This window comes from Eurytemora carolleeae, unplaced genomic scaffold (genome assembly GCF_000591075.1).
Source record: "Eurytemora carolleeae unplaced genomic scaffold, Eaff_2.0 scaffold4, whole genome shotgun sequence".
In the NCBI taxonomy this organism is placed as follows: domain Eukaryota; kingdom Metazoa; phylum Arthropoda; class Copepoda; order Calanoida; family Temoridae; genus Eurytemora; species Eurytemora carolleeae.
Window position 1 is genome coordinate 110,277 of NW_019396191.1, and position 14,826 is coordinate 125,102.

Here is a 14,826-nt window from a genome sequence, read left to right on the forward strand (position 1 = left end):
CTGTCCAGGTTGGCTGTGATGTATAGAGTGCTCCTGTCCTAGTTGGCTGTGATGTATACAGTTAACATTGTCGAATAATTCACCCTTTTAGTTCACTTGGTATCATTGAGTACACAGGGTTTGCCGTATTGAATTCTGTATTGAGTAAAATTTAGGAATTTTTAAATCTTTTCAAATGAATATTATTTTTGCTTTGCTTAATTTTTTCTATTTATTTATATTGCGACAGTAGTAAGAATTACTGTTTGTCATTTTTTTTTAATTAACTGAGTCCCCTCCGCTGGAGCGTAGGCCACCGGAGGGAAATTGTTTTCAGTGGAGGGAATGCACAATTGTGACTTAATACTATAAATTACTCTACAGGAGGGATAATTATTAACACTCAGGACACTAATTACTCCTCAATTGTGCTTTCCCTCCGCTGAAAAAATTTCCCTCTCGTGGCCTCCGCTCCAGCGGAGGGGACCCAATATGCTGCTGCAAACTTCAATCTCTCCCATTTCACACACTATTTTTTCTGAAATCTATTAGTTACAATCAGATAATGATATTCAGGCAGGGAAAAATTAAAATAAGAATAAAATAGTAGATTCTGCAGATTATCATCGATTTCACTAGTTCTAAAGGTAGAAGGGTCTGAATGTACGTTTAGACTTCTGGGGGGAGGAGTATAATAGAAACATGCCCCAACGGGTGCTGAGCCCCCCCCCCCCCATGGACAAATTACTGAACACGCCCCTGTTATTGATTCACAATACATGTTTATTTGTTTTATTCACAGACTACACAGTACAGACTGCTCATACACTCTACCTGGAAAGGCTGAGCAGGCCTATAGTGTCCCGGCACGTCATGCTACGGTTTCATGTAATGTTTTTTGACTGACATCTCACGGCCATTTGTTGCATTCAGGGGTTGAGTTTTACAACTTTTAAAGAAATACTCCAATTTTAAACATAAAACATAACGTGTATGAATATTGTCTATTTTTTAATATTTTGCATTTCCTTTTCAAAGGATCCTTAAATATCCCTGAATACAGATGTCTCCTGATTGGCTGTGTACAGTACTTGTAGTGTACACAATAGAACATGCTGTGGAAAATATTGCATATAGGTGTTAATCGATCTCTGTAACTCTCTTATCTCTGGTTTTAGTTATGTATCCCGAAAAATGTCTATGCTCAGAATTTCTTCTAAAATCTTGGGGCTTACATCTTCCAATCATAAGATTCCTCTCAGATTGTTCCGCAAATCTACCGACATCGGCCACACTAAACCTCAGTAAGGAGTTGAGTCTTTGCCACAAATTCAAACTTTATAACAACTATACCTGTGCAACCTGATGGTGTAAACTCTTGATATTTCAAATTTAGATTATTTGATCTGACAGAATTTTTAGTTGGAAATATCTAAGGTCTACGACACTGGGTTGCAAAGATATAGGAATTTAAAAATCAAAGCTTGTTGCAAAGAATCATTTTCTTTTTAAATATTTAACTCAATTTTCTCAGGATTATATGTTGACTTCATAACTTTTGAATACCAGACATTAATACCAAAAATGGCCATCCTAGAGTTTCTCGAAAATGAATTAATGAAGAAAATTAACAATTTAACCTGTTAAACATTGGATTCCTTAAAAATGTTGTTCATTTCCCCCCCTTCAGCCATTTAAGAGTGAATGTTATATTTCTAGAAATAGTATACGTTTCTAGAAAAAAAAATAACCACTATATAACACATTAATTTCACTAGAAGGGGATCATTCATTTGGTGTACAGTCCCGTTTTGCCTCATGTAGTCTGTATTTGTACTGTACTGCTTGCCCTTGCTAGTTTAAATAGTTTAAATTCGGCCCAGTACATGAATTCAACTGGAATGTACCGTGAATATAGAAACCAGTTGCCACAAAAAATAACTAAGTCAGTATAGAGGACGTGAGTCAGACTCTAATAAAACGCATAAATAACTTCCAGTATATATATTTCTTATAACTTATTACTAGAGGGTTCAGAACTAGAGTCAATATCGATATCGCACGTGTAGACTGTAGAGATGATATCAGTACTTATGCCCCGTATCCGTTCTATCTCATTCTGTTAAATCTTGTGGAACTAGTTTAACGCGGCCAGGCATCGTCTTCCACATCAGTTTATTTATGATTTCATATTCATATTTTTTACATTTTTTAGATTTCTCATTTGATTGTGATGACTTTTATTTGAAATAAACTTTTAATAAATTTACAACTTTTTGCAAGGTGTAAAAATCACCAAAAATAAAATTGATTTATGATTTAACAAAAAAAGACTTTTATTACTTTTGCCGTAAAAATATTTTATTCTAGAAATAAAAAAATTCATGATATTTTGTCCATATAAGAAAATTAGTTTCAGATTTTTATAAAGAGTGTTGCTAGAAAGCAAGGTAGTGTAACTTATTTAAATTTTCTAAAAATGTTTTTTGATAAATATAAATATAATAATTTTTTCCACTGGGGGCGCCTGGGACAGTAAGTATAAAAGCCTCGTTTTCAAACTTACTTAAATCTAAAAAATGTGGTAGAGAAAATAGAGTCAATAGCAAAATTTTCAAAAAAAAACATTTCAATTTTAATTCTTTTAAATTGGCATTGGTGGAAGTAATATTTGAAAATTCATTGCAGAAGAAAAAAAATCAAGCTTTTATTTTGGCATCCTGGTGTTGAGGTTTAAACATTTTTCAGAACATTTTATAACCTTTTTTGGAACATGGTATTATGAAATTGAGATTTTCAGAAATTTTTAAATTTTTATTTTAAAAGTATGTAATGTAAGGATTTAAAAGGATTTAAAAATGTTCAGGATATTGAATAAAAGTACAACCCTCTTTGAAGAAATGGCAATTTTAAAAAAACGTCTATTTGATGAGCGTTTTCGTTACGTTTATTTATCTCACTTTTTAAGTTTAATGAACGTCTTGAAAAAACGTTCAATAAGCATACACAATTATCTTAAACCTGATCTTTTTGTTTATTTTTTATGACATACATAAAAAACAATTCTTAGCTATTTGTATGTCCTTGAAATCTTCATTAAATGATTCTTGGATAAAGTATCTTTTGTTAACGAACTTTATATACTTAAAAACGAACAAAATTCTGTATTAAAGATGGTGTTGGTCAGAAAACTAACAATTTAGAATTGTTTATGATCGTTGCATGGCACTTTCTTTCAGATGTTTAAAGAACGATTTTTCAATTTTTCAATCGTTCACGAACGGTTAATTTTTTTTGGAAAACCAACGATTTTACTGAATTGATTACACTGAGCCACAGATTTTAATGTGCGAACATGATTCACTGTATCACGTTCAGTTAAAAAGACATCAAAATAGAAGGAAAATATACGATTCAGCTTAAAAACCTTTTCAAATCTTTATTAAACGACTAAAAAAATGGGTCGTTCAGGAACGTTTAACTAACGAATAAAAAAACTAACCCTAGCATCTCTTCCTCATTTTTCCATTAATAATAATGTTTTAGATGATGTTAGTTTTTATGCTTGGGTTTCTGATTCTTGGAGTTCAAAGCTATGGTCCTATGAGCCAACTCCTTAACCTAACATCTGAGTAAGAATCAACAATATCAATCAATCAATGAGAACATAATTTTAACGCCAAATTTAATATTTAGTTCCAATGATGATATGTACATTTCAAGGTTGCCAATGGAGGGTCAATCTCTTTTGTAAGTATAATCTTTATACAGATACAGTTTTACATTCAATATTGTTAACATAAAAATAATTTGTTTTCATCTGCAGGCGAGTTAGAAGAGGAAGTGTGGACGTAAGATCTTACTTTTATTTTAAAATATAACACTGTATTTCCTTAGGCCTAAGCCTAACTTAATATTCTTGTGGGATGACGTATTCGTCCATAAAGAAGTACAACGTATGTTTACATACAGTACACAAAACTGCATGTAGTACGTTGCTTACATTCTTATTAAAGGAATGGAATTTCAGTTACAAGGTAGAAGCGTCATTTGACAGTATATCGTAAACTTTATTGTAAACATACTGTCTAATGAACCTATACCTTAGTAATGTTTTTTTAAATCAAAAATACTTAAAAGGAAGCTCGGTTTTGGCTTGTGGAAATACAGTGGTATTATATAAACTTGAATTGTACCGGTACAAGGATATCTAGTTTTTACCGTACCGGCCCGTTTAGTATGTATGCCCAGTATGTGTTACAACAATTTTTGTCTGACTAAGTACAGATTATTTATCAATGTTTTTCTTTTTAAAAATTTATTATTTTCAGTTTTCTTGCCTTTCTAAACGACTTGCATTCTTTTAAAACAATTAAAGAAATATCATTTATATATAAATTTGGCTTGTCTGTCTGTTTGTTTGGGTGTCTGTCTGTTTGTTTGTATCCAATAAACGTCATAACGGCTAAACCGATCGTGCCCAAATTTTTTGTGGGACATCACGTGACCACAGGGAAGGTTTATGAATGATAAAAATAAAAAAATGTGTTTTAAAGGTTTTTAATTTTGTAAAAAATTTAAATAATTGAAAATCCGCGATTTTTTTTTTAAAAAATCCGCAACATTTTTTTCTTCTTTGTTTTAAAATGTAAACAAAAAGAACATGTTCACAATTTAAATGGAAGATGGGCGCAAAGCGCCTTAAAAGTCTAGTAATGATATACATTTCAAGCTTAAAAAATTGATTATTGATCAGATCACTATAGTTTTAGTAGAGGTAAATATTTGAATTTACTGATATCGCCTATTGAAGGATTCATATCTTTTATTTGATCTTGAGATATATAGAAAGATATACTGAACCCTGATTGGATCAGGCGTTAATGGACTCGGCATACAGGAGTGAGAAAATGGTTTTAAGGATACCGTCACTTGAATTTACAATGACAGAATTTTTCATGTTCTAGTAAATGCCAAATTTTATAAAAAATAATCAATGAAAAATAATTAATTTCAGATGAGGTTTGCCAAGGAGGTTCTAGATGAACACAACAAGTACAGAAGAATGCATGGAGTTCCACCCCTTACACTAAGTACATCGGTAAAATTTCATAAGTCTATCAAACTAATTAAGAAGTTAAAGGGAGTGTTCGCGAAAAAATGAAAGGGGGTATAGGCTTACGGCGAAAAATAAGTGCTTTTGATCGCTGCTAATCTTACTTTTATCTGTTGGGTCTAAAAGGAGAAAATTGTTACAGACGACTTATACTGAAGAACGTAGCGTCCATACAAAATTCAGAAAGTTGCAATAGACGACTCGTATCGTAAAATAATCAATTTAATTTCAAATAATCATTCAGATATTACAAACTATAGTCATCGATTATTTTTCGACGCATTTTTAACCCCGAACACTCCCTTTAAAAAAATGTTAACGTAATTTCAAGAGGGTGGCATGTGTTTAGTTCTCAACGCCGGTATCCTGAAAAGCTTTTTCTAATCAAATATGAATTAAATATTCAAGTTTTGTTTTTGAAACCTGATTAATTCCAATTTCTCAACAAAAGTGACTTTCGCATTTCTTGCATCAGAAATAATGGAGAAATTATTAGAATTTATTACTTACCAGTTCCACGTTTTTGATCAGATAAATGTTTTAAGGGTACCGTTGTAAATCGGGCAAGTAATCTTTAAATGGAGGGTTAAATAAACTAAGACTTCACTTACACCCACTTTTAGACAATTTTAAAACGTCAATTTTATTAGATGTGCAATAAAGCTCAAAACTATGCGGATAAACTGACTAGTATTGGATGGCTAAAACATAGGTAACTTTTAACATAAAACATGCAGTAGAAAGTGATTATATCAATACAATGAAGACGACTTTCGCTTTTATATCCAGCTGTTAAACGGAAAAGATACACATAAACATAGAATTCAAGAAAAACTGCCTATCAAAAAGTTTCTCTTTTAATGCCTGTAAACTTGTAATTCGAAAAAAGATTTGTTAACAATCCAAACATCAAGCAAAATTCGTCTTCATTGTATTGATATAATCGCCTACCACTGTTTGAAAATCTGAAGTGGCCCGTAGATTTGTAAATAATTATAGCAAATCACCTGATATTAACATTGGTCAAAAATTTACATATGTCAATTATTTGTAAAAGAAATGATGTTGATTTAATCTTAAAAATCGTATTTTTTAAAAGGTATTTTTTAATTTTTTTATTTTTAGTGGGCCTGGAGAAAATTTGTCTCAACGAGGGGTATCCCCATCTGGGAAAGAAATTGTGTCGGTAAACATAAGAAATTATTTTAGAGATTTCGTTTACTAGTTTATATTAGGAATTGAGTCTTTGCCACAAACTTTGCCACCCAATGTCGTCTTCCTGAATATTTCTTGCTAATGACCTGTGTTAAATCAAATCATCTAAGTTTGAAATATCAAAGGTTTACACTATAGTCCCAAAAAAAGAATAAATTTGAGTTTGTGGCAAATACCAAATTCCTTCAAAAAAAATCCGGTTACAACTATTAACCCTATTTAGCCACTTTTATATTTATACATGTATTAAAAATAAAATTTAAATGATTTTATAAAGCAGCTTAATATTATAATGTTTTTTTATCTATGTTTTAATCTATTTATTTTGTTTAGGCCTGGTATAATGAGATAAGTTCTTATAAAAACTATTTTGGAAAGGAACCCCCAAGTGGACTATTACTATCATATGGTAAAAAACATTTTAAGACTTAGACTATAATAAAGTGTAGATCTTTTATATTTTAACTTAGCTTTTTTCCTCTGGCAAGGTTTATATTGAAGTTTGTGGAAAGACTAAATTCCTTTATCATCAAAACAATTATTTCTAAAAATGTATAGCAAAAATGTCAGTGCCATTTGATTAAAAACATTCTATTTCTGTTTAGGTCACTTCACTCAAGTAGTTTGGAAGGGATCTAGAGAACTTGGTGTCGGTTTAGCTAAAAAGGAAAATAAAATTGCATTTTTTAAAAGAAACCTTCATATTGAGTAATGGGTTATTTATGTATGATCTAAAGGTTCAGCTACATTTTGCCTAGTCACAATTTGCCTAGTCACATATTGCCTAGTCACAACTTGCCTAGTTCACTTTTGCCTTGGTAACTTTTTGCCTAGTAACATTTTTCCTGGGGTAACATTTTGCCTAGGTAACGCAAGACCATGTTTTTTGCCTATTGTTTTTTTTAAACAAAGAAATTGAGTCTTTGCCACAAACTCTGATTCTCTAACTATTATATCTTTGCAACCAAATGTTGTAGACCTTTGATATTTCAAACTATTAATTCTGCTAGAGCTTTTAATCTAAGTTAAAAATATTAAAGATGTACACCATCAGGTTTGATTTGAGTTTGTTGCAAAGACTCAAATCCTTTTGTCAACAATTTAACATTTTTTTAAAGCTTATCCAGTTAAATTTTAATGAATTAAATGTTATAGGACAATTGGATTGTATCTTCTCCTCCAATTTTAACCTTCCTATAACTCTACAAAAGATAAAATATGGTTACATATCAGATATATATATATATATTTAATTACAGTTTACACCATGGAGTATACATAGGTATACCTACAGGTTATATCTTTATTTATCATTATTTATCTTATTTCTCAATCACAGCCTTTTCTGTAGATATCCAGTAGATATCCTCGTTGTTAGGGTTGCAGTGCAAGATCACCGCCATTTCTTGGTCTCTGCCCTCTACCCATTGAAAACATAGGAGAAGTTATTTTTATCCATGCAGTTGGGCTTATCCCGCATGGTAAGCCCTGCAGTTATCATGGGAGCCATTTTCAATGTGTCTCTCCTTCTGATTGGTTTATAGAAAATTGAATTATTTTCCAAAATTTGCGAATTTTTGCCAAAAAGTTGCGGATTTTTGAAAAAAAAATCTCGGATTGTTGAAAATTTTTTTGTGAAAAAATTATTGACTAGGCAAAAAATTCGCTCTTTTGTTACTCTAGGAAAAATGTTACCCTAGGCAAAATGTTATTAGGCAAAATGTTACCTGGGCAAACTGTTACCTAGGCAAAATGTGACTAGGCAAGTTATAACTAGGCAAAATGTGACTAAGCAAAATGTAGCTGAGCCGATCTAAACAATCATTCTAATTACAATAATTGCTTTTGAAGTCGAGGTAAACTTTATATAAAATGATCAAAGAAACATAAAATGATCAGAGAAACATAAAATGATCAGGGAAACATAAAATGATCAGGGAAACATAAAATGATCAAAGAAACATAAAATGATCAGGAAAACATAAAATGATCAAAGAAACATAAAATGATCAGAGAAACATAAAAAGATCAAAGAAACATAAAATGATCAGGGAAACATAAAATGATCAGAGAAACATAAAATGATCAAAGAAACATAAATGATCAAAGAAACATAAAATGATCAGAGAAACATAAAATGATCAGGGAAACATAAAATGATCAGGGAAACATAAAATGATCAGGGAAACATAAAATGATCAGAGAAACATAAAATGATCAGAGAAACATAAAATGATCAGGGAAACATAAAATGCTATTTACAGCTTTTAGCTGAAGAACACCTGGGCTATAAAAAGTATAAAGTGGATTTCACTATAATGGGGTTGTACGTTATGTACGGTATGTACGTTATGCACGTTATGTACGTTATGTATGTACCTCATGTGAGTTATGTACGTTACTAGCCTTAGATGGCGCTTAGCGCCCGTCTTCTAAATTAATTGTGAACATGTTCTCTTTGCGTACATCGTAAAACAAAACAAAAATAATTCGCGGATTTTCACAAAAAATTTCGTGGATTTTCAAAATTTTCAAAAATTTAATGAAGATCAAATTTTGATGGAGACAAATATTTGAAATTTTGATCATTCATAAACCTTCCCTGGGGTCCCTAGATGTCCCACAAAAAATTTGGGCCCGATCGGTTCAGCCGTTTTGACGTTTATTGGATACAAACAGACAAACAAACAAACAAACAGACAGACAAGCCAAATTTATATATAGATGTACGCTATGTACGTTATGTACGTTATGCACGTTATGTATGTACGTTATGAAATGTAAAAATAAAAAATGTAATTTAAAAGAATGGAAAATCGTATGTGGTCGCTCAATATAATCCCCCAGGTGAATAATAATAATTATAAATTGAATTAAAACTGCTTTTATTTTCATGCCAATAACATAAACTTAATTTTAATATAAAAATTGTTGTATATCAAAGAATATCAAAACAAATAACCCTTTGTTTGATGATATATTTCACAGAAGGTTACCATTGTCTTGCTTTTGTTAAAGGAACTAAGTGTTTGTCACAAAGTCTGATGTTTTAATCCCTATATCTCTGCAATCCGATGTGATTAGATATTTCAAACTATGAATTCTGTGAGGTCAAATATTCTAAGTTTCAAATATCAAAGGTTTATGCCATAAGGTTACAATGATAGGGATTAGAAAATTTATTTTGTGGCAAAAACTCCATTTTTTTCAATAAAATAGAAATGTATTGATATTCATTTTCATTTTGAAACAAATGCCCCGTAATTTGTTTTGAATTAAAAAATAACTATTAATGTTTAGGAAACATGAGGACAGACTATGCAAATAATGTTCCAAGGGCAAAAGCCTAATTACACGTGATGGATTGATTAGAGATTTGAAAACACTTAATTGGAATAAATAAAATATTACTTTCAATCATATTTTTCTATTTCTTTAAACCATGAAATGCTTTATCCCTCCACATAGTTGTTTCGCCTTTTTTTAATGCTATGGGTAGGTTTCAGCCCGCACAGTACGGTAAAAAGGTCGGTCCGTTTAAAAATAAAATCTAAAATAGCCCAGAACTTTTTTTGTTCATATCTAAAAACTAAATTTTTAACGCCATTAAAAATGAATGTGTCACAAAAAGTTTTCTTTTTAACATTTTTCCGACTGTTTTTTGACATTTTTTCCCAACCTCCCCTAGCACCCAAACTTTAAAAATTAGCGGTCAAATTTGTTCAATGCGACAAATTATAATTTTAATAATTTGTTTACGTCTTGTCATGAAACGATTATATTTCATATTTTTATTCAACTACAAAGCATAAAATATTTCAAATAAGCAATCGCAATGCAGTCTGGACCCGCCTGACCAGGGTAGGTTGTTTTGATAGTTCAGGGGGAACTATATTGCAGGAGCTTTCTAGATTTTGTGTGAAACCTCGATTCCTTTTTAGTGAATTGTCCCTTTAAGGTTGTAAATAAACGAAGATTAAAGAAGTAACCAATTTCTTTAAATTTTCACGAACGCTCCCTTTCAGTTGCAATACCCATTATCTTACATACACTGGACTTGATGAAATGCAAATCAATAAATAGTCGGGTTGGTTTGCTGAATATAAACATTTAACAAGCTATACTTAGACACAAGATACATAGGGTTTCCCAATAAACATGAGAATACAAGATAGGAAATGTCATAGATAAACATTTCATAGATAAACATTTCATAGATAAAACAGTTCATAGATAGGACATTTCATTGATAAAACATTTCATAGACAGGGCATTTCAAAGACAGGACTTTTCATAGAAAGGACATTGCATTGACAGGGCATTTCATAGATAGCCTAGGCTATTTCATAGATTGGACTTTTCATGGATAGAACATTTCATAGAAAAGACTTTTCATAGACAGGACATTGCATAGACAAGACATTTCATAGACAGGACATTTCATAGACAGGACATTGCATAGATAGGACAATGCATAGACAGGACATTTCATAAAAAAGGATATTTCATAGATAGGACATTTCATAGACAGGACATTTCATAGATAGGACATTGCATAGACAGGACATTTCATAGATAGGACATTTCATAGATAGGACATTTCATAGACAGGACATTTCATAGGACATTTCATAGATAGGACATTTCATAGATAGGACATTTCATAGACAGGACATTTCATTGACAGGACATTTCATGAGCACTGTTCTATTCTCGACCTCCTTTTAAAATTAATGAACCTTCCCTTTTTTGAATAAAGTTTTGAAGGTTTCATACCTTCAGTATATCTCAGGTGTTTGAATATTTCATTGACTTCAATTCCAGTAATTTATTATTTAAGAATATGTCAGAATATACTTTAAACTTGTAGCATTCAATTCAAGAATTCAACCACACACATTCTTCCCTATCGAACACATTTTCATTATAGCGAGATAATTTTACGTTTAAAGGGAGTGTTCGCGAAAAATGAAAGGGGGTATAGGCTTGCGGTGAAAAATAAGCGCTTTTGATTGCTACTAATATTACTTCTATCTGTCTATAAGGAGAAAATTGTTAAAAACGACTCATGCTGAAGAACGTAGTGTCCATACAAATTTAGTAAGATGCAACATTCAACTCGGATCGTAAACAAATCAATTTAATTCCAAACAAATCATTCAGATATTACAAACAATAGTCATCGATTATTTTTCGACGCATTCGTAAATAGTTGATGTTTCATAATATTTTGTATTTTTCATGATCTGAGAGCTACTTCTGAAAACATTTATTCCTGTTTCGAGGATATTTGATATTTGAGGATAATTTCATATTTTCCGGGAATGGTCAAAAATCCAGCGCCAGTGAAAATTATTTTTTTTTAAAATCAAAAATATTATGAAATATTAACTATATACGAATGCGTCGAAAAAAATCGATGGCTATTGTTTGTAATATCTGAATGATTTGTTTGGAATTAAATTGATTTGTTTACGATCCGAGTTGAATGTTGCATCTTTCTGAATTTGTATGGACGCTGCGTCCTTCTATGTGAGTCGTTTTTAACAATTTTCTCCTTAAATAGACGCAAAAGGTAGAAGTAAGATTAGTAGCGATCAAAAGCGCTTATTTTTCGCCGTAAACCTATACCCCTTTTCATTTTTAGTGACCACTCCCTTTAACTATTTTTTACAAACCTTATTTTATTCGGAGTATCGAACAATTTGAACACAAATATTTCTAACATTTCAAACAAAATGTTCGTCATTTTAAACTGCTTTTGGTAAGTTCGAAATTGCGGGAAAAAAGTTAGGATTTCTGCAAAAGTTTCAATTATTGCATGAGTAAGATTATAAGTTTTTGAATGGCATTTTATGCCTGTGGGTGAATTTAATGAATTTGAGTTTTGTCGCTGAACTATCATCTTCCGGTTCAAATTTGAACCACCGAATCAAAACAAAAGTGTAGGGAATAATTTGAATCGGTGATATAAAGAAATTGAGGTTTTGCAACAAACTCTGATTTTCTAATTCCCGTATCTTTGCACCCCAATATCGTAGACCTTAGATATTCCAAACAATAAATTCTGTTTGATCAAATTATTATAGTTTGAAATATCATACAGTGGTAAGCGATAATATCAATACAATAAAGACGACTTTTCATCTAATTTTAATTGTTCACAACCTTTTTTTGAATTAAAAGTTTACAAGTAATCAAAGAGAAGCTTTTTTAATTGAAAGCATCTCTTTTAATTATATGTTTAAGTGTATCAATGCTGTTAATGAGCTTGATCTAAATAAAAATTGAAATCAAAAGTCGTCTTCATTGTATTGATAAAATCGCCTACCACCGTAGATGTACTTAATGATATTTCATGTACATTGTACATACTTAGCAGATGTATGGTTTACATGCTTTTTACAACTCTCCAATGTTTTCTATCTTAAAGAAACTGTAACGTAATTTCAAGTGATCCTCCATTCAAAGATGGCAATGCCAACTTCACAACTGAACCCCTGAAACAGTGATCAGATCAAAAATGTGGAAGATATTGTCGTTTTTCTGACTTGGAAAAGAGTTTACTTCTGCGAGATTCAAGAAGCAGTCACTTTCGCAGAGAAGCCACAACTATAAATAAACAGTTTAAAGAAACAAAAACATGGATATCTAATGTATAATTTATCAGAAAAAGTTTTTTATGGTACCGTTGTAAATCTGGCATTGTCATCTTTGTATGGAGGGTCACTTGAAATTCCCTTCTAAACATTCAAAAAATAAAATGTAAATATTACAAAAAAGTAGATATATTGTGTCTCCAAAACCACGTTTTAAAATTCACGATATCTCTCTTTAAGATTCAATACGTTTTATTAAGTACTTGTAATGTTTTGAACTATAGAAATATAAGATGAAAAACTCTCCTATAAAACCTTTGTTTACTTTTTTCACATTAGAAAATTCTTGAATATAAAAAATTATAATATTTATAAAAAATCTTACAAACAAAAGAACATTTTATTGTTTAAACACGCTGTTTACATACATTTTTACAATTTATTACACCCTGTATAATAAACTGTATCTAGTTTATTCCTGTACACCCTGTGCGTACACTAAACTGCAGTGTGTAGTGCATATACTTCCCCCTACTCAACCCTTGTACAAATACGAAGAATAATTAGTGTAGTCATTTATCTTTCATAATCATTCAGATACAGAGATATACGGATACATGGAGATTCAGATACAGGGGTACACGGATACATGGAGATTCAGATACAGGAATATACGGATACATGGAGATTAGGATACAGGCTAAACGGAAACATGGAGATTTCCAGGAGTTTCCGAGAGATTCCGATACAGAGAAATATACGGATACAAGGAGCTTTCAGTGAGATTCAGATACAGAAAAATAAACAGATACATGGAGATTTCAGTAAGATTCCGATAAAGAGAAATTATACGGACACAGGGAGATTTTAGAGGGATTCAAATACAGAGAAATATACGGATAAATGGAGATTTCAGGAAGATTTTGATACAGAAAAATATACGGATACATGGAGATTTCAGGAAGATTTTGATACAGAGAAATATACGGATACAGGGAGATTTCAGGAAGATTTCGATACAGAGAAATATACGGATACATGGAGAATTCAGGGAGATTCCGATACAGGGAAATAAACAGATACAGGGAGATTCCGATACAGAGAAATATACAGATACATGGAGAATCCAATGCAAGGAATTCTGAAACGGGGAGATTGGGATACAGAGAAGATCCGATACAAGGAGATTCTTAAACAGGGAGATTGTGATACCTGGGAGATTAGGATACAGGGAAGTTCTAATAGAGGTGCAAAACAGAGAGATTTTGATACCATGAGATTTTGAAACTGAAAGATACTGATACAGCCAAACAGAAAGATTCTGATGCAGGGAGATTACAATTCAAATATATTCTGATATAGGAAGATTCTTATGCAGGGAGATTACAATTCAGGTATAATCTGATATAGGAAGATTCTGATGCAGGGAGATTACAATTCAGGAATATTCTGATATAGAGAAATTCTGATGCAGGGAGATTACGATTCAGGAATATTCTGATATAGGACGATTCTGTTGCAGGGGGATTATGATTCAGGAATATTCTGATATAGGTAAATTCTGATACAGGGAGATTACGATTCAGGAATATTCTGATATAGGGAAATTCTGATGCAGGGAGATTACGGTTCAGGAATATTATGATATAGGGAAATTCTAATACAATAAGATTCAGAAATAGTAAAAATAGTTTGGATGGATACAGGGAGTGTTGAAAGAATACAGGGGGTGTTGAAAGAATACAGGGAGTGTTGAAAGAATACAGGGAGTGTTGAAAGAATACAGGGAGTGTTATAAGGATACAAGAAGTGTTATAAGGATACAAGGAATGTTAGAAGGATACAAGGAGTGTTAGAAGGATACAAGAAGTGTTGGAGTAATACAGGGGAATGTTGGAAGGATATTTATTTCATATT

General features: G+C 31.5%; 1 protein-coding gene across 1 annotated transcript; it reads left to right on the forward strand.

Moving 5' to 3' along the window:
• The first annotated feature begins 2,352 nt into the window (after window positions 1-2,352).
• On the forward strand, window positions 2,353-9,730 carry LOC111697735 (Golgi-associated plant pathogenesis-related protein 1). Its single transcript, XM_023467834.1, has 11 exons — window positions 2,353-2,429; window positions 3,526-3,611; window positions 3,676-3,729; window positions 3,806-3,830; window positions 4,997-5,080; window positions 5,746-5,807; window positions 6,221-6,281; window positions 6,644-6,719; window positions 6,916-6,977; window positions 9,118-9,157; window positions 9,611-9,730. Exons 2-11 carry the CDS (start codon window positions 3,526-3,528, stop codon window positions 9,658-9,660), a joined length of 600 nt encoding a protein of 199 aa, XP_023323602.1. The 5' UTR covers window positions 2,353-2,429; the 3' UTR covers window positions 9,661-9,730.
• The last annotated feature ends 5,096 nt before the right edge of the window (window positions 9,731-14,826 follow it).

Bases quoted from the DNA above. Each gene is read 5' to 3' on its own strand.
- LOC111697735 (XM_023467834.1), top strand. From the start codon at position 3,526: ATGATGTTAGTTTTTATGCTTGGGTTTCTGATTCTTGGAGTTCAAAGC. The intron at 5,081-5,745 runs GTAAAATTTCAT...CAATTTTATTAG, and splicing joins CCCTTACACTAAGTACATCG to ATGTGCAATAAAGCTCAAAA. The intron at 9,158-9,610 runs GTGAATAATAAT...ATTAATGTTTAG, and splicing joins CGCTCAATATAATCCCCCAG to GAAACATGAGGACAGACTAT.